This window comes from Salvelinus namaycush, chromosome 20 (genome assembly GCF_016432855.1).
Source record: "Salvelinus namaycush isolate Seneca chromosome 20, SaNama_1.0, whole genome shotgun sequence".
NCBI lineage: Eukaryota > Metazoa > Chordata > Actinopteri > Salmoniformes > Salmonidae > Salvelinus > Salvelinus namaycush.
The window spans coordinates 14,579,796-14,605,306 of record NC_052326.1 but is presented as its reverse complement, the minus strand read 5'-3'; the positions used below and the strand labels follow the sequence as shown (position 1 = coordinate 14,605,306).

At 43.5% G+C, this 25,511-nt stretch overlaps 1 protein-coding gene and 1 pseudogene across 1 annotated transcript; one reads left to right on the top strand and one right to left on the bottom strand.

Moving 5' to 3' along the window:
• LOC120065599 overlaps nt 1–21,831 on the bottom strand; it is a 45,730-nt pseudogene extending 23,899 nt beyond the window's left edge.
• A 2,310-nt stretch (nt 21,832–24,141) lies between these two features.
• On the top strand, nt 24,142–25,251 carry LOC120065598 (actin-3-like). The gene has a single exon (XM_039016661.1). It carries the CDS (start codon nt 24,142–24,144, stop codon nt 25,249–25,251), a length of 1,110 nt encoding a protein of 369 aa, XP_038872589.1.
• Nucleotides 25,252–25,511: the final 260 nt, after the last annotated feature.

Genomic DNA, 25,511 nt, shown 5'->3' with positions numbered 1-25,511 from the left:
GGAAACATGTGCCGTCATCATTGCTTTGCACAAAAAGGGCTTCACAGGCAAGGATATTGCTGCCAGTAAGATTGCACCTAAATCAACCATTTATCGGATCATCAAGAACTTCAAGGAAAGCGGTTCGATTGTTGTGAAGAAGGCTTCAGGGCGCCCAAGAAAGTCCAGCAAGTGCCAGGACCGTCTCCTAAAGTTGATTCAGCTGCAGGATCGGGGCACCACCAGTACAGAGCTTGCTCAGGTATGGCAGCAGGCAGGTGTGAGTGCATCTGCACGCACAGTGAGGTGAAGACTTTTGGAGGATGGCCTGGTGTCAAGAAGGGCAGCAAAGAAGCCACTTCTCTCCAGGAAAAACATCAGAGACAGACTGATATTCTGCAAAAGGTTCAGGGATTGGACTGCTGAGGACTGGGGTAAAGTCATTTTCTCTGATGAATCCCCTTTCCGATTGTTTGGGGCATTCGTAAAAAAGCTTGTCCGGAGAAGACAAGGTGAGCGCTACCATCAGTGCAGTGTCATGCCAACAGTAAAGCATCCTGAGACCATTCATGTGTGGGGTTGCTTCTCAGCCAAGGGAGTGGGCTCACTCACAATTTTGCCTAAGAACACAGCCATGAATAAAGAATGGTACCAACACATCCTCCAAGAGCAACTTCTCCCAACCATCCAGGAACAGTTTGGTGATGAACAATGCCTTTTCCAGCATGATGGAGCACCTTGTCATAAGGCAAAAGTGATAACTAAGTGGCTCGGGGAACAAAACATCGATATTTTGGGTCCATGGACAGGAAACTCCCCAGACCTTAATCCCATTGAGAACTTCTGGTCAATCCTCAAGAGGCGGGTGGACAAACAAAAACCCACAAATTCTGACAAACTCCAAGCATTGATTATGCAAGAATGGGCCATCAGTCAGGATGTGGCCCAGAACTTAATTGACAGCATGCCAGAGCGGATTGCAGAGGTCTTGAAAAAGAAGGGTCAACACTGCAAATATTGACTCTTTGCATCAACTTCATGTAATTGTCAATAAAAGCCTTTGACACTTATGAAATGCTTGTAATTATACTTCGCTATTCCATAGTAACATCTGGCAAAAATATCTAAAGACACTGAAGCAGCAAACTTTGTGGAAATTAATATTTGTGTCATTCCGAAACTTTTGGCCACGAGTGTAGGCAGAGGGAGGGAAGCCATTACATGATCTACTGTGCCTTCCAAAAGTATTCATCCCCTTGGCTTTTTTACTATTTTGTTGCATTACAACCAGTAATTTAAATTGATTTATATTTGGATTTCATGTAATGGACATACACAAAATAGTCAAAATTGGTGAAGTGAAATTCAAACAATAACATGTTTCATAAAATTCAAAAAAATATAAAACGGAAAAGTGGTGTTAGCATATGTATTCACCCTCTTTGTTATGAAGCTCCTAAATAAGATCTGGTGCAACCAATTACCTTCAGAAGTCACATAATTAGTTAAATCAAGTCCACCTGTGTGCAATGTAAGAGGCAAATGATCTGTCACATGATCTCAGTATACACCTGTTCTGAAAAGGCCCCAGAGTCTGCAACACCACTGAGCAAAGGGCACCACCAAGCAAGCGACACCATGAAGACCAAGGAGCTCTTCAAACAGGTCAGGGACAAAGTTGTGGAGAAGTACAGATCAGGGTTGGTTATAAAAGAATATCTGACATTTTGAACATCCCACGGAGCACCATTAAATCCATTATATTTTTTTAAAAAGAATATGGCACCACAACAAACCTGCCAAGAGAGGGCCGCCCACCAAAACTTAAGGACCAGGCAAGGAGGGCATTAATCAGAGAGGCAACAAAGAGACCAAAGATAACCCTGAAGGAGCTGCAAAGTTCCACAGCGGAGATTGGAATATCTGTCCATAAGACCACTTTTAGCCGTACACTCCACAGAGCTGGGCTTTACGGAAGAGTGCCCAGAAAAAAGCCATTGCTTAAAGAAATAAATAAGCAAACATGTTTGTTGTTCTCAAAAGGGCATGTGGGAGACTTTTCAAACATATGGAAGAAGGTACTCTGGTCAGATGAGACTAAAATGGTTGCTTTTTGGCCATCAAGAAAAACGCTATGTCTGGCGCAAATCCAACACCTCTCATCACCCCAAAAACACCATCCCCACAGTGAAGCATGGTGGTGGCAGCGACTGGGAAACTGGTCAGAATTGAAGGAATGACGGATGGCGCTAAATACAGGGAAATTCTTGAGGGAAACTTGTTTCAGTCTTCCAGAGATTTGAGACTGGGATGGAGGTTCACCTTCCAGCAGGACAATAACCCTAAGTATACTGCTAAAGCAACACTCGAGTGGGAAACATTTAAATGTCTTGGAATGGCCTGGTCAAAGCCCATACCTCAATCCAATTGAGAATATGTGGTATGACTTAAAGATTGCTGTACACCAGCGGAACCCATCCTACTTGAAGGAGCTGGAGCAAAAATCCCTGTGGCTAGATTTGCCAAGCTTACAGAGACATACCCCAAGAGACTTGCAGCTGTAATTGCTGCAAAAGGTGGCTCTGCAAAGTATTGACTTTGGGGAGGGTGAATAGTTATGCATGCTCAGGTTTTTTTTGTCTTATTTCTTGATTGTCCCACAATAAAAAATATTTTGCATCTTCAAACTGGTAGGCATGTTGTGTAAATCAAATGATACAAACCCCCCAAAATCAATTTTAATTCCAGGTTTTAAGGCAACAAAATAGGAAAAATGCCAAGGGGGTGAATACTTTCGCAAGCCACTGTATGTGGGAACTCCTTCAAAACTGTTGGAAAAGCATTCCTCATGAAGCTGGTTGAGAGAATGCCAAGAGTGTGCAAAGTTGTCATCAAGACAAAGGGTACAAAGTTGTCATCAAGACAAATGTACAATCAATAACACAATAGAAAATATGTATACAGTTTGTGCAAATGAAGTAAGGAGGTAAGGCAATAAATAGGCCATAGTGGTGAAGTAATTACAATTTAGCAATTGAACACTGGAGTGAAAGATGTGCAGATGAGGATGTGCAAGTAGAAATTCTGGTGTACAAAAGAGCAGAAAATAAATCAAATCAAATATGGGGATGAAGTAGGTAGTTGGTTGGATGGGCAATTTACAGATGGGCTATGTACAGCTGCAGCAATCGGTAAGTTGCTCTGACAGCCGATGCTTGAAGTTAGTGAGAGAGATATATGTGATTTTTGCCATTCGTTCCAGTCATTGGCAATAGAGAACAGGAAGGAAAGGCGGCCAAAGGGGGTGTTGGCGTTGGGGATGACCAGTGAGATATACCTGCTGGAGCGCGTGCTACGGGTTGGTGTTGCTATGGTGACCAGTGAGCTGAGATAAGGCGGAGCTTTACCTACCAAAGACTTATAGATGACCTGGAGCCAGTGAGTTTGGCGACAAATATGTAGCGAGGACCAGCCAACGAGAGCATACAGGTTGCAGCGGTGGGTAGTATATGGGGCTTTGTGACAAAAAGGATGGCACTGTGATAGACTGCATCCAATTTTCTGAGTAGAGTGTTGGAGGTTATTTTGTAAATGACATCGCCGAAGTCAAGGATCGGCAGGATAGTCAGTTTTACAAGGGTATGTTTGGCAACATGAGTGAAGGAGGCTTGGTTGCGAAATAGGAAGCTGATTCTAGATTAAATTTTGGATTGGAGATGCTTAATATGAGTCTGGAAGGAGAGTTTACAGTCTAGCCAGACACCTAAAAATTTATAGTTGTCCACATATTCTAAGTCAGAACCGTCCAGCGTAGTGATACTAGGCGGGCGGGTGCGGGCAGAGATTGGTTGAAGATCATGCATTTAGTTTTACTAGCGTTTACGAGCAGTTGGAGGCCACGGAAGGAGTGTTGTATGGCATTGAAGCTCGTTTGGAGGTTTGTTAACTTCTACTTGGTCACAATCCCGGATCCGGGAGCACCCTCATCAGTAAAAAAGCTGACTAGCATAGCCTAGCATAGCGCCACAAGTAAATACTAGCATCTAAATATCATGAAATCACAAGTCCAAGACACCAGATGAAAGATACACATCTTGTGAATCCAGCCATCATTTCCGATTTTTAAAATGTTTTACAACGAAAACACAATATGTATTTCTATTAGCTAACCACGATAGCAAAAGACTCAACCGCATATTTTCACCATTTTTTTACCGCATAGGTAGCTATCACAAATTCGACCAAATAAAGATATAAATAGTCACTAACCAAGAAACAACTTCATCAGATGACAGTCTGATAACATATTTATTGTATAGCATATGTTTTGTTCGAAAAATGTGCATATTTCAGGTATAAATCATAGTTTTACATTGCAGCCACCATCACAAATCTCACCAAAGCAGCTAGAATAACTACAGAGACCAACGTGAAATACCTAAAAACTCATCATAAAACATTTATGAAAAATACATGGTGTACAGCAAATGAAAGACAAACATCTTGTGAATCCAGCCAATATTTCTGATTTTTTAAGTGTTTTACAGCGAAAACACAATATAGCATTATATTAGCTTACTACAATAGCCTACCACACAACCGCATTCATTCAAGGCAACGTTAGCGATAGCGAATAAACCAGCAAAATACACTGCTCAAAAAAATAAAGGGAACACTTAAACAACACAATGTAACTCCAAGTCAATCACACTTGAAATCAAACTGTCCACTTAGGAAGCAACACTGATTGACAATAAATTTCACATGCTGTTGTGCAAATGGAATAGACAAAAGGTGGAAATTATAGGCAATTAGCAAGACACCCCCAATAAAGGAGTGGTTCTGCAGGTGGTGACCACAGACCACTTCTCAGTTCCTATGCTTCCTGGCTGATGTTTTGGTCACTTTTGAATGCTGGCGGTGCTCTCACTCTAGTGGTAGCATGAGACGGAGTCTACAACCCACACAAGTGGCTCAGGTAGTGCAGCTCATCCAGGATGGCACATCAATGCAAGCTGTGGCAAGAAGGTTTGCTGTGTCTGTCAGCGTAGTGTCCAGAGCATGGAGGCGCTACCAGGAGACAGGCCAGTACATCAGGAGACGTGGAGGAGGCCGTAGGAGGGCAATAACCCAGCAGCAGGACCGCTACCTCCGCCTTTGTGCAAGGAGGAGCACTACCAGAGCCCTGCAAAATAACCTCCAGCAGGCGACAAATGTGCATGTGTCAGCATATGGTCTCACAAGGTGTCTGAGGATCTCATCTCGGTACCTAATGGCAGTCAGGCTACCTCTGGCGAGCACATGGAGGGCTGTGCGGCCCCACAAAGAAATGCCACCCCACACCATGACTGACCCACCGCCAAACCGGTCATGCTGGAGGATGTTGCAGGCAGCAGAACGTTCTCCACGGCGTCTCCAGACTCTGTCACGTCTGTCACATGTGCTCATGTGCTCAGTGTGAACCTGCTTTCATCTGTGAAGAGCACAGGGCGCCAGTGGCGAATTTGCCAATCTTGGTGTTCTCTGGCAAATGCCAAACGTCCTGCACGGTGTTGGGCTGTAAGCACAACCCCCACCTGTGGACGTCGGGCCCTCATACCACCCTCATGGAGTCTGTTTCTGACCGTTTGAGCAGACACATGCACATTTGTGGCCTGCTGAAGGTCATTTTGCAGGGCTCTGGCAGTGCTCCTCCTAATCCTCCTTGCACAAAGGCGGAGGTAGCGGTCCTGCTGCTGGGTTGTTGCCCTCCTACGGCCTCCTCCACGTCTCCTGATGTACTGGCCTGTCTCCTGGTAGCGCCTCCATGCTCTGGACACTACGCTGACAGACACAGCAAACCTTCTTGCCACAGCTCGCATTGATGTGCCATCCTGGATGAGCTGCACTACCTGAGCCACTTGTATGGGTTGTAGACTCCGTCTCATGCTACCACTAGAGTGAAAGCACCGCCAGCATTCAAAAGTGACCAAAACATCAGCCAGGAAGCATAGGAACTGAGAAGTGGTCTGTGGTCACCACCTGCAGAACCACTCCTTTATTGGGGGTGTCTTGCTAATTGCCTATAATTTCCACCTTTTGTCTATTCCATTTGCACAACAGCATGTGAAATTTATTGTCAATCAGTGTTGCTTCCTAAGTGGACAGTTTGATTTCACAGAAGTGTGATTGACTTGGAGTTACATTGTGTTGTTTAGGTGTTCCCTTTATTTTTTTGAGCAGTGTATATAATTTTTTTCACTAACCTTCTCAAACTTCATCAGATGACAGTCCTATAACATCATATTACACAATACATATATGGTTTGTTCGAAAATGTGCATATTTAGCGGCACAAATCGTGGTTTTACAATGTGAATACGTAGTGAAAATGCAGAAATATTGTCCGGAGAAATCTTGGAGAGGCACCTAATCTAATCAAATAACTAATCATAAACTTTACTAAAAAATACATGTTGGACAGCAAATTAAAGATACACTAGTTCTTAATGCAACCGCTGTGTTAGATTTTTAAAAATAACTTTAGTACGACATACAGCTTACGTTATAGCGAGACAGTGCCCAAAATCAGGGCGGAATATACGTCTAAACATTTTCGACAGAAATACGAAATAACATCATAAATGGTTCCTACTATTTGATGAGCTTCCATCAGAATCTTGTACAAGGTGTCCTTTGTCCAGAATAATCGTTGTTCGGTTGTAGAATGTCGTCTTCATCTGTCTAATTAGCTAACAAAGCTGGCCATGCGGCACAGAAGTGTCCAACTCACCATAACGCATAACAAAGAAAATACCGAAAATCGCAATAAACTGATATAAACTGATATAAGTCGGTTTAAAATAACTAGTTTATGATGTTTTTAACACATATATCAAATAAAATCAGAGCCGGATATATCTAACGTCTATAACGAAAGCTTTTCAGAACGCAATCCTGAGGTCCCTCTCGTGCCAAGCTGAACGGTGAAAAGACTAGACCCACCGTTCCAAGAGGTCTTGTTCGGCCTCAGATAGAGCTATACACCCCATTCCAACTCTCACTGCCTACTGACATCTAGTGGAAGGCGTATGCAGTGCATGTAGACCCATAGATTCCATGCAAATTAATAGGATGACCCTGGAACAGAGCCCCCGATTTCAGATTTCTCACTTCCTGACAGGAAGTTTGCTGCAAAATGAGTTCTGTTTTACTCACAGATATAATTCAAACGGTTTTAGAAACTAGAGAGTGTTTTCTATCCAATAGTAATAATAATATGCATATCGTACGAGCAAGAATTGAGTACGAGGCAGTTTAATTTGGGAACGATTTTTTACAAAGTGAAAACAGCGCCCCCCTATTGAGAAAGTGTCCAAAGAAGGGCCAAATGTATACAGAATGGTGTCGTCTGCGTGGAGGTGGATCAAAGAATAACCCGCAGCAAGAGTGACACCCCCCTATCCACATCGACGGGACAGTAGTGGAGAGGGTAGTAAGTTTTAAGTTCCTCGGCGTACACATCACGGACAAACTGAATTGGTCCACCCATACAGACAGCGTTGTGAAGAAGGCGCAGCAGCGCCTCTTCAACCTCAGGAGGCTGAAGAAATTCGGCTTGTCACCAAAAGCACTCACAAACTTTTACAGATGCACAATCGAGAGCATCCTGTCGGGCTGTATCACCGCCTGATACGGCAACTGCTCCGCCCACAACCGTAAGGCTCTCCAGAGGGTAGTGAGGTCTGCACAATGCATCATTGGAGGCAAACTATCTGCCCTCCAGGACACCTACACCACCCGATGTCACAGGAAGGCCATAAAGATCATCAAGGACAACAACCACCCGAGCCACTGCCTGTTCACCCCGCTATCATCCAGAAGGCGAGGTCAGTACAGGTGCATCAAAGCAGGGACAGAGAGACTGAAAAACAGCTTCTATCTCAAGGCCATCAGACTGTTAAACAGCCACCACTAACATTGAGTGGCTGCTGCCAACATACTGACTCAACTCCAGCTCACTTTAATAATGGAAATTGATGGAAATTGATCAAAAATGTATCACTAGCCACTTTAAACTATGCCACTTTTATGTTTACATACCCTACATTACTCATCTCATATGTATATACTGTACTCGATACCATCTACTGCATCTTGCCTATGCCGTTCTGTACCATCACTCATTCATATATCTTTATGTACATATTCTTTATCCCTTTACACTTGTGTGTATAAGGTAGTAGTTGTGGAATTGTTAGGTTAGATTACTCGTTGGTTATTACTGCATTGTCGGAACTAGAAGCACAAGCATTTCGCTACACTCGCATTAACATCTGCTAACCATGTGTATGTGACAAATAAAATTTGATTTGATTTGATTATTGATATATACAGAGAAAAGAGTCGGCCCGAGAATTGAACCCTGTGGCACCCCCACAGAGACAACAGGCCCTCCGATTTGACACACTGTCTGAGAAGTAGTTAGTGAACCAGGCGAGGCAGTCATTAGAGAAACGAAGGCTGATGAGTCTGCTGATAAGAATACGGTGATTGACAGAGTCGAAAGCCTTGGCCATGTCGATGAAGACGCCTGCACAGTACTGTTTTTTATCGATGGTGGTTATGATATCGTTTAGGACCTTGAGCGTGGCTGAGCTGCACCCATGACCAGCTCGGAAACCGGATTGCATAGCGGAGAAGGTACGGTGGGATTCGAGAAGGTCGGTGATCTGTTTGTTCACTTGGCTTTCGAAGACTTTAGAATGGCAGGGCAGGATGGATATACTGTATGTCTGTAACAGTTTGGGTCTATAGTGTCTCCCCCTTTGAAGAGGGGGATGACCACGGCCACTTTCCAATCTTTAGGAATCTCAGATGATACGAAAGAGAGGTTGAACAGACTAGTAATAGGGGTTGCAACAATTGCGGCGGATAATGTTAGGAAGAGAGGGTCCAGATTGTCTAGCCCAGCTGATTTGTAGGGATCCTAATTCTGCAGAAGCAGGCTTGGGCAAGTTGCTGCGGGGGGTGCAGAGCTGTTGGCCGGGGTTGGGGTAGCCAGGTGGAAAGCATGGCCAGCCGTAGAGAAATGCTTTTTGAAATTCTTGATTATCGTGGTGACAGTGTTTCCTAGCCTCAGTGCAGTGGGCAGCTGAGAGGAGGTGCTCTTATTCTCCATGGACTTTACAGTGTCCCAAAACTTTTTGGAATTAGTGCTGCAGGATGCAAATTTGTGTTTGAAAAAGGTAGCCTTTGCTTTTCTAACTGACTGTGTATATTGGTTCCTGACTTCACTGAAAAGTTTCATGTTGTGGGGACTATTCGAAGCTAGTGCAGTGCGCCACAGGATGTTTTTGTGCTGGTCAAGGGCAGTCAAGTCTGGAGTGAACCAAGGGCTATATCTGTTCTTAGTTCTACATTTTATAAAAGGGGCATGCTTATTTAAGATGGTGAGGAAGGCACTTTTGAAGAACAACCAGGCATCCTCTACTGACAGGATGAGGTCAATATCCTTCTAGGATACCCGGGCCAGGTCGATTAGAAAGGCCTGCTCGCAGAAGTGTTTTAGGGAGCGTTTGACAGTGATGAGGGGTGGTCGTTTGACCGCGGACCCATAACGGACGCAGGCAATGAGGCAGTGATCGCTGAGATCCTGGTTGAAAACAGCAGAGTTGTATTTGGAGGGCAAGTTGGTCAGGATGATATTTGGGTGCTCATGTTTACGGATTTGGGGTTGTACCTGGTAGGTTCATTGATAAATTGTGTGAGATTGAGGGCATCTATCTTAGATTGTAGGACGGCCGGGGTGTTAAGCATGTCCCAGTTTAGGTCACCTAACAGTAACGTCTAATTTAGTTGGGTGGGATCTTCTTTGGGAAAGGGGGGCAGTATTGAGTAGCTTGGATGAATAAGGTGCCCAGAGTAAACTGCTTGTTACCCAGGCCCAGAAGCTATGATATGCATATAAGTAGTAGATTTGGACAGAAAGCACTCTAAAGTTTCCAAAACTGTTAAAATAATGTCTGTGAGTATAACAGAACTCATATGGCAGGCGAAAACCTGAGACAAATCCAACCAGGAAGTGGGAAATCTGAGGTTTGTAGTTTCATTTAACCTCTCTGGGGTAGGTGGGACGTAATCGTAATGGCCAATAACGTAATGGCCAGGGAAAATACAGAGCGCCATATTCAAATAAAATTATATAAAAATCAAACTTTCATTAAATCACACATGTAAGATACCAAATTAAAGCTACACTCGTTGTGAATCCAGCCAACATGTCAGATTTCAAAAAGGCTTTTCGGCGAAAGCATAAGATGCTATTATCTGATGATAGCACAACAGTAAACAAAGAGAGTAGCATATTTCAACACGACACAAAACGCAGAAATAAAAATATAATTCATTCTTACCTTTGACGAACTTCTTTTGTTGGCACTCCAATATGTCCCATAAACATCACAAATGGTCCTTTTGTTCGATTAATTCCGTCGATATATATCCAAAATGTCAATTTATTTGGCGCGTTTCATCCAGAAAAACACAGCTTCCAACTTGTGCAACGTCACTACAAAATACACTGCTCAAAAAAATAAAGGGAACACTTAAACAACACAATGCAACTCCAAGTCAATCACACTTCTGTGAAATCAAACTGTCCACTTAGGAAGCAACACTGATTGACAATAAATTTCACATGCTGTTGTGCAAATGGAATAGACAAAAGGTGGAAATTATAGGCAATTAGCAAGACACCCCCAAGAAAGGAGTGATTCTGCAGGTGGTGACCACAGACCACTTCTCAGTTCCTATGCTTCCTGGCTGATGTTTTGGTCACTTTTGAATGCTGGTGGTGCTCTCACTCTAGTGGTAGCATGAGACGGAGTCTACAACCCACACAAGTGGCTCAGGTAGTGCAGCTCATCCAGGATGGCACATCAATGCGAGCTGTGGCAAGAAGGTTTGCTGTGTCTGTCAGCGTAGTGTCCAGAGCATGGAGGCGCTACCAGGAGACAGGCCAGTACATCAGGAGACGTGGAGGAGGCCGTAGGAGGGAAACAACCCAGCAGCAGGACCGCTACCTCCGACTTTGAGCAGGAGGAGCACTGCCAGAGCCCTGCAAAATGACCTCCAGCAGGCCACAAATTGAAGATGGGATGATCTGTGTTCAATACAAAAAGAAAACAAACTGACGCAACTTTTCTGGTAATGTCCCTCTCTCAAACAATATACTTCAAGTGACCCACATTTAAGATGGCCGTACTTCATCATTACACAAAGGAAAACCTCAACCAATTTCCAAAGACTGGTGACATCCAGTGGAAGTGGTAGGAACTGCAAACAAGTCCCTTAGAAATCTGGTGTCCCAATGAAATCTCATTGAAAAGACAGTGACCTCAAAAGAAAAAAAAATCTGAATGGTTTGTCCTCGGGGTTTTGCCTGCTACATAAGTTCTGTTATACTCACGGACACGATTCAAACAGTTTTAGAAACCTCAGAGTGTTTTCTATCCAAATCTACTAATAATATGCATATCTTATATTCCGGGGATGAGTAGCAGGCAGTTTAATTTGGGCATGCTATTTATCCAAAGGTGAAAATGCTGCCCCCTACCCCGAAGAAGTTAAGTGATTGCCCATCCAATATGCTGTGTCTATGGGGCCAGATTGCACTTCCCAAGGCTTCCAGCAGATGTCAACAGTCTTTAGAAAGTTGTTTGAGGCTTCTATTGTGGAAGGGGGTCGAATAAGAGCTGTTTCAACAAGTGGACTAGGCTGAGGCCAATGAGTTGTTTACTGCGCAGTCAACCGGGCGCGCCGTTCCTTCTTTTTCCTCTGTAATGAATACGCTAGCTTTTGTCCGGTTGGAATATTATTGAAGATTTATTATAAAAAGACCCTAAGGATTGATTGTTAACATCGTTTGACATGTTTCTACAAACTGTAATGGAACTCTTTTGACTTTTCGTCTGGATTTTGCGCTCGCGCATTGTGCCTTTGGAATAGTGAACTAAACGCGCGAACAAAACGGAGGTATTTGGACATAAATATGGACGTAATCGTCCATATTTAGTGGGAGTCCTGGGAGTGTATTCCGACGAAGATCAGCAAAGGTAAGTGAAGATTTATAATGCTATTTCTGACTTTTGTTGACTCCACAATTTGGCGGGTAACTGTATGGCTTGCTTTGGTGGCTGAACGCTGTACTCAGATTATTGAATATTGTGCTTTTGCCGTAAAGCTTTTTTGAAATCTGACACAGCGGTTGCATTAAGAACAAGGTTATCTTTAATTCTATGTAAAACATGTATCTTTCATCAAAGTTTATGATGAGTATTTCTGTTATTTGGTGTGGCTCTCTGCAATTTCTCCGGATGTTTTGGAGGCATTTCTGAACATGGCGCCAATGTAAACTGAGGTTTTTGGATATAAATATGCACATTATCGAAAAAAACATACATGTATTGTGTAACATTGAGTCCTGGGAGTGTCATCTGATGAAGATCGTCAAAGGTTAGTGATTAATTTGATCTATATTTCTGCTTTTGTGACAGCTCTCTTTGGTTGGAAAATGGCAGAATGCTTTCTGTGACTAGGCGCTGTCCTAACATAATGATATGTTGTGCTTTAGCCGTAAAGCCTTTTTGAAATCGGACACTGTGGTTGGATTAACGAGAAGTGTATCTTTAAAATGGTGTGAAATACTTGTATGTTTGAGGAATTTTAATTATGAGATTTCTGTTGTTTGAATTTGGCGCCCTGCAATTTCACTGGCTGTTGGTGAGGTGGGACGCTAGCGTCCCGAACGATCCCAGAGAGGTTAAATTGTATTTAAACTATTGCTGAGCGTTTTCTCTCAGTTTGACCACATTAAACAGCTATGAGTACCACCTGTATTTAAGGGCGTACTGTTATTGAGAAAGAAAGAAAGAGATATTCTCTTTGATATGTAACACCAACATCAAAGGCATTTCAACAGTGAGACAAAATGTTAAAACGTCAACTATGCAAAATGTCCTAAAATGAGTAATCTTATGCAATTCCATCGAGGACGTCGTCCCCACAGTGACTGTACGTACATACCCCAACCAGAAGCCATGGATTACAGGCAACATTCCCACTGAGCTAAAGGGTAGAGCTGCCGCTTTCATAATGCAGGACTCTAACCCGGAAGCTTACAAGAAATCCTGCTATGCCCTGCCCATCACTTCCATGCTCGCTTCGAGGCAAGCAACACTGAGGCATGCATGAGAGCATCAGCTGTTCCGGACGACTGTGTGATCACGCTCTCTGTAGCCGATGCGAGTAAGACCATTAAACAGGTCAACATACACAAGGCTGTGGGGCCAGACGGATTACCAGGACGTGTGCTCCGGGCATGTGCTGACATTTTCAACATGTCCCTGTTTGAGTCTGTAATACCAACATGTTTCAAGCAGACCACCATAGTCCCTGTACACAAGAACACAAAGGCAACCTGCCTAAATGACTACAGACCCGTAGCACTCACGTCCGTAGCCATGAAGTGCTTTGAAAGGTTGGTAATAGCTCACATCAACACCATTATCCCAGAATCCCTAGACACACTCCAATTTGCATACCGCCCAAACAGATCCACAGATGATGCAATCTCTATTGCACTCCACACTGCCCTTTCCCACCTGGACAAAAGGAACACTTACGTGAGAATGCTGTTCATTGACTACAGCTCAGCGTTCAACACCATTGTACCCTCAAAGCTAATCACTAAGCTAAGGATCCTGGGACTAAACACCTCCCTCTGCAACTGGATCCTGGACTTCCTGACGGGCCGCCCTCAGGTGGTGAGGGTAGGTAGCAACACATCTGCCAAGCTGATCCTCAACACTGGAGCTCCCCAGAGGTGCGTGCTCAGTCCCCTCCTGTATTCCCTGTTCACCCACGACTGCATGGCCAGGCACGACTCCAACACCATCATTAAGTTTGCAGACGACACAACAGTGGTAGGCCTGATCACCGACAACGACGAGACAGCCTATAGGGAGGAGGTCAGAGACCTGGCCGGGTGGTGCCAGAACAACAACCTATCCCTCAACGTAACCAAGACTAAGGAGATGATTGTGGAGTACAGGAAAAGGAGGACCGAGCACGCCCCCATTCTCATCGACGGGGCTGTAGTGGAGCAGGTTGAGAGCTTCAAGTTCCTTGGTGTCCACATCAACAACAAACTAGAATGGTCCAAACACACTAAGACAGTCGTGAAGAGGGCACGACAAAGCCTATTCCCCCTCAGGAAACTAAAAAGATTTGGCATGGGTCCTGAGATCCTCAAAAGGTTCTACAGCTGCAACATCGAGAGCATCCTGACTGGTTGCATCACTGCCTGGTACGGCAATTGCTCGGCCTCTGATCGCAAGGCACTACAAAAGGTAGTGCGTATGGCCCAGTACATCACTGGGGCTAAGCTGCCTGCCATCCAGGACCAATACACCAGGCGGTGTCAGAGGAAGGCCCTAAAAATTGTTAAAGACCCCAGCCACCCCAGTCATAGACTGTTCTCTCTACTACCACATGGCAAGCGGTACCGGAGTGCCAAGTCTAGCACCAAAAGGCTTCTCAACAGTTTTTACCCCAAAGCCATAAGACTCCTGAACAGGTAATCAAATGGCTACCCGGACTATTTGCATTGTGAGCATTACTGTTGTTTTTATTTCTTTACCTACCTATTGTTCACCTAATACCATTTTTGCACTATTGGTTAGAGCCTGTAAGTTAGCATTTCACTGTAAGGTCTACACCTGTTGTATTCGGCGCAAGTGACAAATATACTTTGATTTGATTTGATTTGATGTACTATATGGATCTTTATTCAGCTTACCCCAGCCTAGTCCACACAGTTTCAAATCTTATCATTATGATTTTTTTATTTAAAGGGCCAGTGCAGTCAAACATGGGATTTCCTCTTCTTTTTTTTCTCTATGTTTCCACGCTATGAGGTTGAAATAATACTCTGAAATTGTGAAGATTATGATAATGCCCTTTTCGAGTAAGCGCTTTTTGGAGAAAAACTTTGAAGGGCTAAGTGGGGTTGGCAAAGTCTAGGCAATCCTATCAGGGCTGTGTATGTAAATAAATTATATATATTTGTATCAACACACCCACATGATCAGACGGAGCATTTCAATGGCAAAAGGAGGCTCAGGGAAATAAATGATAAAAAATATGTTTAGAGTTATTTTCATTAAATAAACACACAATGATTTATTAGACATAAAGAACGTACAAAATGTATAGCTTAGATACTTGATGTAAAAAGCATTAATTTACACCTCTTGCACCACTAATCCATTTTCACATTTAGCAGTAAACGAAAACCATTTGGGTACTCAGTAGGAAACCTAGGAGCCTAGTTTGTGGTGCCACAGCATGATGTGTTCCTCCCCTGAGTCATGGCGGCGGGAAGGCAGGCGGGTGGTGGTGCACTCATTATTACATGGCTGACCTGCCCCTCGCCCAAGGGTACACAGACGGTCGCCACCGAGCGTCAGACACTACTTAACGGTCCAGCTCACTCAGAGGGAGACACAGGTTACTATTCCTGACTGTCAGGAACATTTGTTCTGTCGACTGGACACTGATTTTGGGATGGGTCGGCCGATGTGGGAACATCCTCTGCTAACCTCAATCGACTGTACTGTGGAGATGGACCCCGCTGGGGGAGTGCCCCTGGCAGGAACACAACTTCACCTCTGCTATAGTGGTTCACTGCTCAAAAGGCCACGTCTTTCGGCAAATGCATTTTTTAAAGCCTTTGAAAGGCTTTTAGAAAGCATTTTTTAAAGTAGGTGAAGTGGATGGTGCCCTTTTTTGCCAGCTCCTCCTCAACTTTGCTATTTAGTTTTGTATTTTCACCTTAATTCTCCCTCTCCGGCCTCTAGCTCGCCAGGCTGCTCGTTATGGCGCACACTGGTCACCATCATTATGCGCATCTGCGCATCATCTGGACTCCATCATCTCCTTGATTACCTGCCCTTTATATGTCACTCCCTTTGGTTTCTTCCCCAGTCGTCATTGTTTCTGTTTCATGTTGGTGCGCTGTTTGTGTTTCTTGTTTTGTTCATTTATTAATTAAATGTATTCACTCCCTGAACTTGCTTCCCGACTCTCAGCGTACATCGTTACACTTTCTTCGTACAGAATGTTTTTGCTATTATTTCTCACGACCACTGTTATTCCCCCTTTCAGGAAGGATATAAGGCACTCCCTCATCTCCCCTTTGGCAAATCAGATCAGGCCTCTATCCTGTTGCTACCCACCAGGGGAGGACGGTTCATAATAATGGCTGTAACAGAGCAAATGGAATGCCATCACACGTAATACATGTATTTGATACCATTCCACTAATTCTGTTCCAGCCATTACCACGAGCCTGTCCTCCCCATTTAAGGTTCCACCAACCTCCTGTGCTAACCAATTATAGGCAGAGGCTGAAACAGGAGGAGCCTGTGGTAAGATCTATTCAATGGTACTGTATACATCGTACAACGAACTGCTTACATGCAGGTTCCTTCACGACAATACAACAAAAATAAGAGATCTCTGACCTCCTCCCTATAGGCTGTCTCATCGTTGTCGGTGATCAGGCCTACCACTGTTGTGTCGTCAGCGAACTTAATGATGGTGTTGGAGTCGTGTTTGGCTACGCAGACGTGGGTGAACAGGGAGTACAGGAGGGGATTACGTACACACCCCTGAGCGGCCCTAGTGTTGAGGATCAGCGTGGCAGATGTGTTGTTGCCTACCCTCACCGCCTGGGGGCGGGCCGTCAGAAAGTCCAGGATCCAGTTGAAGAGGGAGGTGTTTAGTCCCAGGGTCCTTAGCTTAGTGATGAGCTTTGTGGGCACTATGGTGTTGAATGCTGAGCTGTAGTCAATGAACAGCATTCTCACGTAGGTGTTCCTTTTGTCCAGGTGGGAAAGGGAAATTCCCCACCTCTTTAAGGAATACCTAGGATAGGATAAAGTAATCCTTCTAACCCCCCTCCCCCCCCCCCCCCTTAAAAGATTTAGATGCACTATTGTAAAGTGGCTGTTCCACTGGATATCATAAGGTGAATGCACCAATTTGTAAGTCGCTCTGGATAAGAGCGTCTGCTAAATGACTTAAATGTAAATGTAAATGTAAAGGGCAGTGTGGAGTACGATTGAGATTGCGTGTGGATGACATTTTAATATAATACAGGATGGAACTAGTTATAGTCCAATATTTACAACTGTGTTGAGGAAGGGGGGATGGGACCAAGCATATAAATTGAGCAGAATAATAAGAGTCTGGTATCAGCAGTTGTGATGTGTGTAGCATGAATGTATACGTGTGTGTTGTGTATATTTGAATTACAAATCAGCCTTTACTTAAGTCATGTTTCTAGTCTATTGCATAGTTACAATGTGTAATCATTGATGTCCCAGGAGCAGGAGTGGCAAACACTTTTGAAGTGTATAATTGTAATACATACATGCAGACACAGCATCATTCAAAGAATGGAGTTTGAAATGACTGAAAAAGAATGTCTCAGAGGTTCATACCTGAACCGCACCTTTATTTGCCAAGGAAGAGTACATGGTCAGTGAATATATTCAATGTACAGGCTACAATGTGGGGATCTCATGTGTGGTAATACCTACAGTACATGTATATAGTTATTATATTTTACTCTATCCATAGGCTTCATTAATGCCATTCAGACTTGAAGTTGATACAACAACCATGATAGCTGAGGTTCACAGACTGGTATGAATATTAGTTCAGAACCTAACGTTTTTGTAACGTACGTCGTCTGGAGAAGGAGAAGAGGACCAAGGTACAGTGTGGTAAGTATTCATAAATACGTATCTTTAATAAATCTGAACACTCTAACAAAACAACACACGACAAACGAACAGTTCTGAAAGGTGACGACAAACACTAAACAGAAAATAATCACCCACAACTCAAAGTTGGAAAACAGGCTACCTAAATATGGTTCTCAATCAGAGACAACAATAGACAGCTGCCTCTGATTGAGAACCACACACGGCCAAACACAAAGAAATAAACAACATAGAACACCAGACATAGAATGCCCACCCAAACTCACGCCCTGACCAACCAAAATAGAGACAGAAAAAGGATCTCTACGGTCAGGGCGTGACAGTTTTAGGGTCCTTACAAATATTGGCTACATACTGTAGCTAGCTACACATCTATAGGCATACAGTTATTTTTCTCCTCCACTACACAATAAGCAAGTAAATAGTTAGCTAACTGTGTTACTTCAACTGCATTGCAAGGCAAGCTAACACAATTGTACATTCAATTTGCAGTAAATGCTTTAGCTAGCTAGATTCTTTACATCCACTGTTTCACAAGACGACAGCCTGGTTTGCTGGTTTTCTCAGGAGTCCCGAAAACACAAACTACAAATTAATTATCATGTCACAACACTAGCTAGCTGGCTAATGTTAGCTAGTCAGATAACTTGCTAAATAGCGATTTTTGTAAATTAACTTTATGACAAAGAAATATGCACAAACGTTTGTCTCTACATTAACTAACATATTCCTCTCAATTGTACATTTTTTGCTTGACTCGTTATGACGTTATAACTACTTACATTTGGTTCCACCGTAATGTTTTGTTAGCCATCTTCACCCAGTGATGGGTGGCTCGCGTCATATTCATCATTGGAACCACTCGATATGATTGGTCATATAAAAACCTTGGGACCCAAATGCATAATGAGTGCTCTAACTCCCCCTTGTGGTGGTCTGGAGCAATGAAGCCGTGACGCTGGGTACCTCTAAGTCCCGTGGTGTAAGCTCGCAACTTTTAAAGTATGTATGTGTGGGTGTGTGCATGAGGAGGAGTGCATGTGTGCTAAGATGCGGAGAAACAGAGCAAGTGGTCAGTCCAGCTCAAATGTTCTGCAGTCTGGTGGCTTGTAGATAGAAATAGTCTCTGAGCCTGTTGGTATCAGACCTCGTGCTCCTATACTGTCAGCCCGACGATAAGGGAGACAACAGCACGTGGCTGGGGTGTGTGGGGTCTTTGATGATGCTGCGGGCTTTCCTCAGGCACCATTTGTCCTGGGTGGGTGGGAGCATGGTCCAGATGGCCCAGATGTACTGGGCCGTCTTCACCACCCACTGAATTGCCTTGGAGTCATGGACGGAGCTATTTCTGTACCAGGCTGTGATGCAACCGGTCAGGACGTTCTCAATGGTGCACCGGTAGCATTTGGAGAGGACCTTTGGCGGCATGCCGAATTTCTTCAGCCACTTTAGGAAGTAGAGATGTTGTTGCGCCCTCTTGACAAGAGCGGTGGTGTTGTTGGTCCATGTCAAGTCCTCATTGATGTGGACGTAGAGGAACTTAAAACTTGTGACTCTCTCTACTGGAGTCTCGTTGACGTGGATTGGGGCATGTTCCCTCCTCTGCTTCCTGAAGCCAACAATCAACTTGTTTGTTTAGCTGACGTTGTGGGAGAGGTTGTTGTCATGATACCATAATGCCAGTTAACTTACCTACTCCCTATAAGCTAACTCGTCATTGTTGGTTATCAGGCCTACAACCGTGGTGTCGTCAGCAAACTTGATGATGGAGTTGGTGTCGTGCAAAGCCACGCAGTCGTAGATGAACAGAGAGTACGTCAGAGGACTGAGGACACACCCCTGGGGGGTCCCTGTGTTAAGAGTCAGTGTGGAGGAGGTTTTGTTGCCAATCTTCATAGGCAGTGGTCTGCGTGTCAGGAAGTCCAGGATCTGGTTCCCAGACCCAGGGCTCTGAGCTTGGTGTCGAGCTTGGAGGGAACAATAGTGTTGAATGCTGAACTGCAGTCAATGAATAGCATTTTCACATATAGTGCCTTGAGAAAATAGTCATACCCCTTGATTTATTCTACATTTTCTTGTGTTACAGCCTGAATTCAAAATAGATTAAATATATTTTTTTTCCTCACCCATTTACACACAATACTGCATAATGACCAAGTAAAAACATGTTTTTATAATTTTTTGCACATTCATTGAAAATGAAAATGACATATCTCATTTACATAAGTATTCACACCCCTGAGTCAATGTCTTTCTGGGTAAGTCTCTAAGAGCTTTGTACACCTGGATTGTACAATATTAGCATTATTTTTTTATTTATTCTTCAAGCTCTGTCAAGTTGGTTGTTGATCATTGCTAGACAGCCATTTTCAAGTCTAGCCATATATTTCCAAGCCAATTTAAGTCAAAACTGTAACTAGGCCACCCAGGAACATTCAATGCCATCTTGGCAACTTCAGTGTATATTCAGCCTTGTATTTTAGGTTATTGTCCTGCGGAAAGATTAATTTGTCTCCCAGTGTCTGTTGGAAAGCAGACTGAATCAGGTTTTCCTCTAGGGTTTTGCCTGTGCTTAGCTCCATTTGGTTAATTTTTATCCTAAAAACCTCCCTAGTCTTTAATGATTACAAGCATACCCATAACATGATGCAGCCACCACAATGCTTGAAAATATGGAGAGTGGTACTCAGTGATGTGTTGTGTTGGATTTGACAAAAAGTAAATATTATTGCTATATTCTTTGCAGTTTTACTTTAATGCCTTACTGCAGAAAGGGTGCATGTTTTGGAATATTTGTATTGTGGAGTAACTACAATGTTGTTGATCCATCCTCAGTTTTCTCCTATAACAGCCATTAACTTCTGTAACTGTTTAAAGTCACCATTGGCCTATGGTGAAATCCCTGAGCAGTTTCCTTCCTCTCCAGCAACTGAGTTAGGAAGGACTCCTGTATCTCTATAGTGTCTCGGTGTATTGATACACCATTCAAAGTGTAATGAATAACTTCACCATGCTCAAACAGATATTCAATGTCTGGTTTACCAATAGGTGCCCTTCTTTGTGAGGCATTGGAAAACCTCCCTGGTCTTTGTGGTTGAATCTGTTCGAAATTCACTGATCGACTGAGAGACCTTACAGATAATTGTACGTGTGGGGTACAGAGATGAGGTAGTCAAAAATCATGTTAAACACTATTATTGCACACAGAGTGAGTCCAAGCAACTTATTATTTGACTTGTTAAACACATTTTTACTCCTGTTCTGATTTAGGCTTGCCATAACAAAGGGATGAATTCTTATTGACTCAAGACATTTCAGCTTTCATTTTGCATTGATCCTTTTTGCACTAACGTTTTGACTCATCACATATGCTGCTGCTACTCTTTATTATGTGTCAGTGTATTCATAGTTATATGTACATATCTACCTCAATTACCTCGTACCCCTACTCTTTACTGGTACCCCGTGTATATAGCCAAGTTATAATTTCTCATTGTGTTTATTATTACCTTTATAATTACTTGTTTTACTTTTCTATTATTTCTCTATTTTCATTATCTTTGCATTGTTGGAAAGGACCCGTAAGCATTTCACTGTTAGTCTACACCTGTTGTTTATAAAGCATATGACAAATAACATAATGCAAGACTACTACTCGATCATTAAACTTTCTGAGGACACCACTGTTGTAGGCCTGATAACCAACAGCAATGACAGCCTATAGGGAGGAGGAATGAGCCCTGGCAGTGTAGTGCCAGGACAACTACCTCTCTCTCAACTCTCTGCAAAACCAAGAAGCTGATTGTGGACTACAGGAACATAACCTGTACTGTATAATCTGTCTGGAAAGAATGGGATGCGTGGGATAATGCAGAGCCTGAAGTGCAACTGAATTCATGTATAAAAAGGGCCTCCAGCAGGTGGATGTCTAATCTAATAGTTTGCTGATGCTTGATTAGAAGTGTCAGAAATATACTATAACTGCCAGATTGCAATTGTTATGCTCTGACTTTTCCGCCATGTTTTTTTTTCTTCTTCCCACAGGAGTTATTTGAAAATCTCCCAAACAATGACAGTTAGTAAGGAATTAGACATTGTTTTATGCACGGCAAGGATCTCTTTATTTGCTATAATTAGAGCCGCTTAATAATTTAGTTCTTTTAAAGCTCTGTTTGTAGCCTTAGGAGTCAGATTGGAAAGCTATTACCTTGGTCAATTATCCTTAAAAGCAATGGGTGAAAGCTTTGCTGAGTGTCCTTAGGCATGGACCATATAAAATGTTACAATTCATTTGTTTATGACATGGTTGGTGTATTTGTCCTTTTCATTAATACCCTCGTCATCATTCTTATCATCATTAGGATGCAATCAGTTTCTCTTGGTTGCACACACTGACCATGGATATTCATCACCATATACTATATAAAACCGTCAAAGCGGGAGCCAAAAATAGCCCAGAGGATCCTGGCATACCAATATACAGTACCTGCTATATGTAAATAGACTGTGGGAGATTTAAATGAATAGTGTGAGAGCTCTGCCATTTGGCTGCATGCCTGTCATTGTGCAGGCCTTTGGGCACCAATCATTTTTCTGTTTGATACAAACACGCTTATCTGGTTGAACATAATCAGCTTTACTGAGCTGAAGGACGGCACTGTCCACTTTGATTCCACTTCTTAAATTCAACATCCACTCAATGCAGAGCGTAAGCCGGCCATAAAACAGCTCATCTAAAGCCTAGACGTTTATGACAGACTGTGGGCAGACTTGACTGCTATTGGGCCTGACCAATGTTGAATTAATTAGTGATGTATACCTGTACAATGACATTTATATGATATGAAGTACTGCATTGTTGTCATTGAATCAATGGGGCAGATGGAGCATCTACTTTGTTAGATTTAACAATTTTGAGACCGGGTATTGTGAAGCGATATCTGTATTACATTGACAGATAGTCTTAATCAGAGAGGTTCTCATTGATTTACCTTATATTGAATAGGATTCACTAACAGGGTCCAGTACTTATAGGGTCCAGTACATGTGGCCCCTCTCCAGAGCATGTATCACTCCCCTTGTATGTCATGGAAAGTGAATACCTTCCCGTGCTCTCAGGCTAGTAGTGACTTACATCAGTGAACTGTTAACTCCTACAGCCAATATTTCTGTTGCCCAAGGGTCAGAAACAAACAGCTTCTAATTATACTCTTCCACTGCAGTAGCCACGGAGGGGTGACACTTGTAGGTTAACTCCATCATAGGAAGGATTGGATGCATAAGTGTGTGTGTGTGTGTGTGTGTGTGTGTGTGTGTGTGTGTGTGTGTGTGTGTGTGTGTGTGTGTGTGTGTGTGTGTGTGTGTGTGTGTGTGTGTGTGTGTGTGTGCGTATGTGTGTGTCTGTGTGTATGTGTGTAATTAGATCAGTGTGACTGGATCCTGTTCCACTAAAATGTAGTGTGTTAACCCAATGCAGATTGGTAGTGTAAAAGGTGCTATTGGGGGTCAAATCTGCCTTCAGTAACAACTCTTGGTCTGTGCGTTTCCTACTTTCCTTGTTACTGTAATACAGAATAATGTTCAAAATTAGAACCACTCTCATGCCCTGTTTATTGCATGTGAGGAATCCAGTTCAAACTGGTCCATACAATGCTTGAAGCCTCTATTATTCATCCTTATCTTAATCACATAGTGAGGGATGATATGTACTGGATGCAGAAACATTTCACCTCAAGGTTTACAGCAGTTCAATGATTCTACAGGCCATCAAATGTCCTGTAAGTGCTATGATGAGTTTGGATGGGAACATTCATCCTCTCTCCCATTATAGATGTTGAAGAGGCGTAGGTAATGATTGCCCAACTCACAGAATCAGCCACTCAAAAAAAAAATATTCATAATTTACCAGGCGTGTGTGTGTGTGTGTGTGTGTGTGTGTGTGTGTGTGTGTGTGTGTGTGTGTGTGTGTGTGTGTGTGTGTGTGTGTGTGTGTGTGTGTGTGTGTGTGTGTGTGTGTGTGTGTGTGTGTGTGTGTGAAAAGCTATCCTTGTCAGCTAATGTTCACAAATACTGAGAAATAACCCTGTGATCATCCGTTGCCATAGTCACCCAGACTGGAGCACTGTGGTGATGCTACAAGGCCATTGATGCCATTGTGATGTCACAGGTTTTGTGACAAACATGTTTTTTCAAGTAATAAAGCAGTCTTTCAGACCATTAGTCTCTGTTCATAAGAGTTGATTGTTGCAGACATGCTTGGGGACAACTAGAGAAAGAAAAATAACTTTAACTTTTGCTTTCATTGTTCAAACAAATTACAGACGGTCTAAGAATGACTGCAGTGGATAGCAGTGAGGACTTCAAGCAGAATGTGGCTATTGTAATCGACCCAGGATCAGGCTCCATCAAAGCTGGCTTCTCTGGAGATGAGAAGCCCCATAAAGTTCTGAGGTCAGTGGTTGGATTGTCCAAAAAGGATCAAACTGAATGTTATTTTGGAAACAACATTCCCTGCAAGGACTCAGACGATCTCATTCTCAAGAGGCCCATCACCAGTGGAATGATACGTGACTGGGATTCCCTGGAGAAGCTGTGGAGCCATGTGCTCTATGAGGAGCTGCAAGTCTGCCCTGAAGAGCATGGCATCCTGATGACTGACCCAGCCTTCTCTCCCATCTCCAACCGAGAGAAGACAGCTGAACTCCTGTTTGAAGGGTTTGGGGCCCCAGCGATGTATGTTGGTTACCAGCCTGTGCTGTCCATGTATTCTTATGGACTGGTTACTGGTCTAGTGGTGGACTCTGGGGCTGGCTGCACCTCTGTCTCTCCAGTGTGCAATGGCTACTGCTTACCACATGCCACATTTCACATGGACCTGGCTGGAAAGCGTGTGTCTGACTATCTGAGCAAACTACTGGCCGACGTTGGACATGGGAGTGCTCTCCAGCAAAAGTCCTCTGTGCAAGAGATGAAGAAGCAGAGTTGCTACGTCTCCCAGCTGAGTTCTGAGGACAAAGGCACACCTCTGGACTATCAACTCCCCGATGGCACCACCATTACCCTGGGCGACGAGCGCTTCCGTGGCCCTGAGATCCTATTCTGTCCATCCGACGCAGGAATGTCGCAGCCCGGAGTTCACATCCTGGCCACGAACAGCCTGCAGAAGTGCGCCCCCGAGTGGCAGGCGGCCTTGATGGCCAACGTGGCCCTGTGTGGCGGCTCCTCGATGTTCAGCGGTTTCCCGGAGCGGCTCCAGGCAGAGATGGAGAAACTGGCCCCGAGGGACTCCATAATCGGGATGCTATCTGGGGCTCACAGGGAGTTTGCCTCCTGGGTGGGGGGCTCCATCATCACCTGCCTCAGCAGCTTCCAGCCCATGTGGGTGAAGGTGCAGGAGTACCAGGAGGAGGGCTCCAGTGTGTTGCGCAATAAATGCTATTAGAACTCAGACCTTCAGAATTTGTACTGTAGGCCTATAGTATGCAATGATTCAGGAATACATGAAAGTGAAAAATAAATTGGATATTGATTTAAAAATATACCAGGCTTGTTTTTTTATTGTATGCTTTATTGCACTGGTAACATGGGCCATTCAATGCCTTATCGTTTGTTAATTCGATGTTCTCTCCAATATCAATTAAACATCATTGTCATCTGAGTTGAAAGTTCCAGAAAGATGCATCATGCAGTATGACGTTTTTC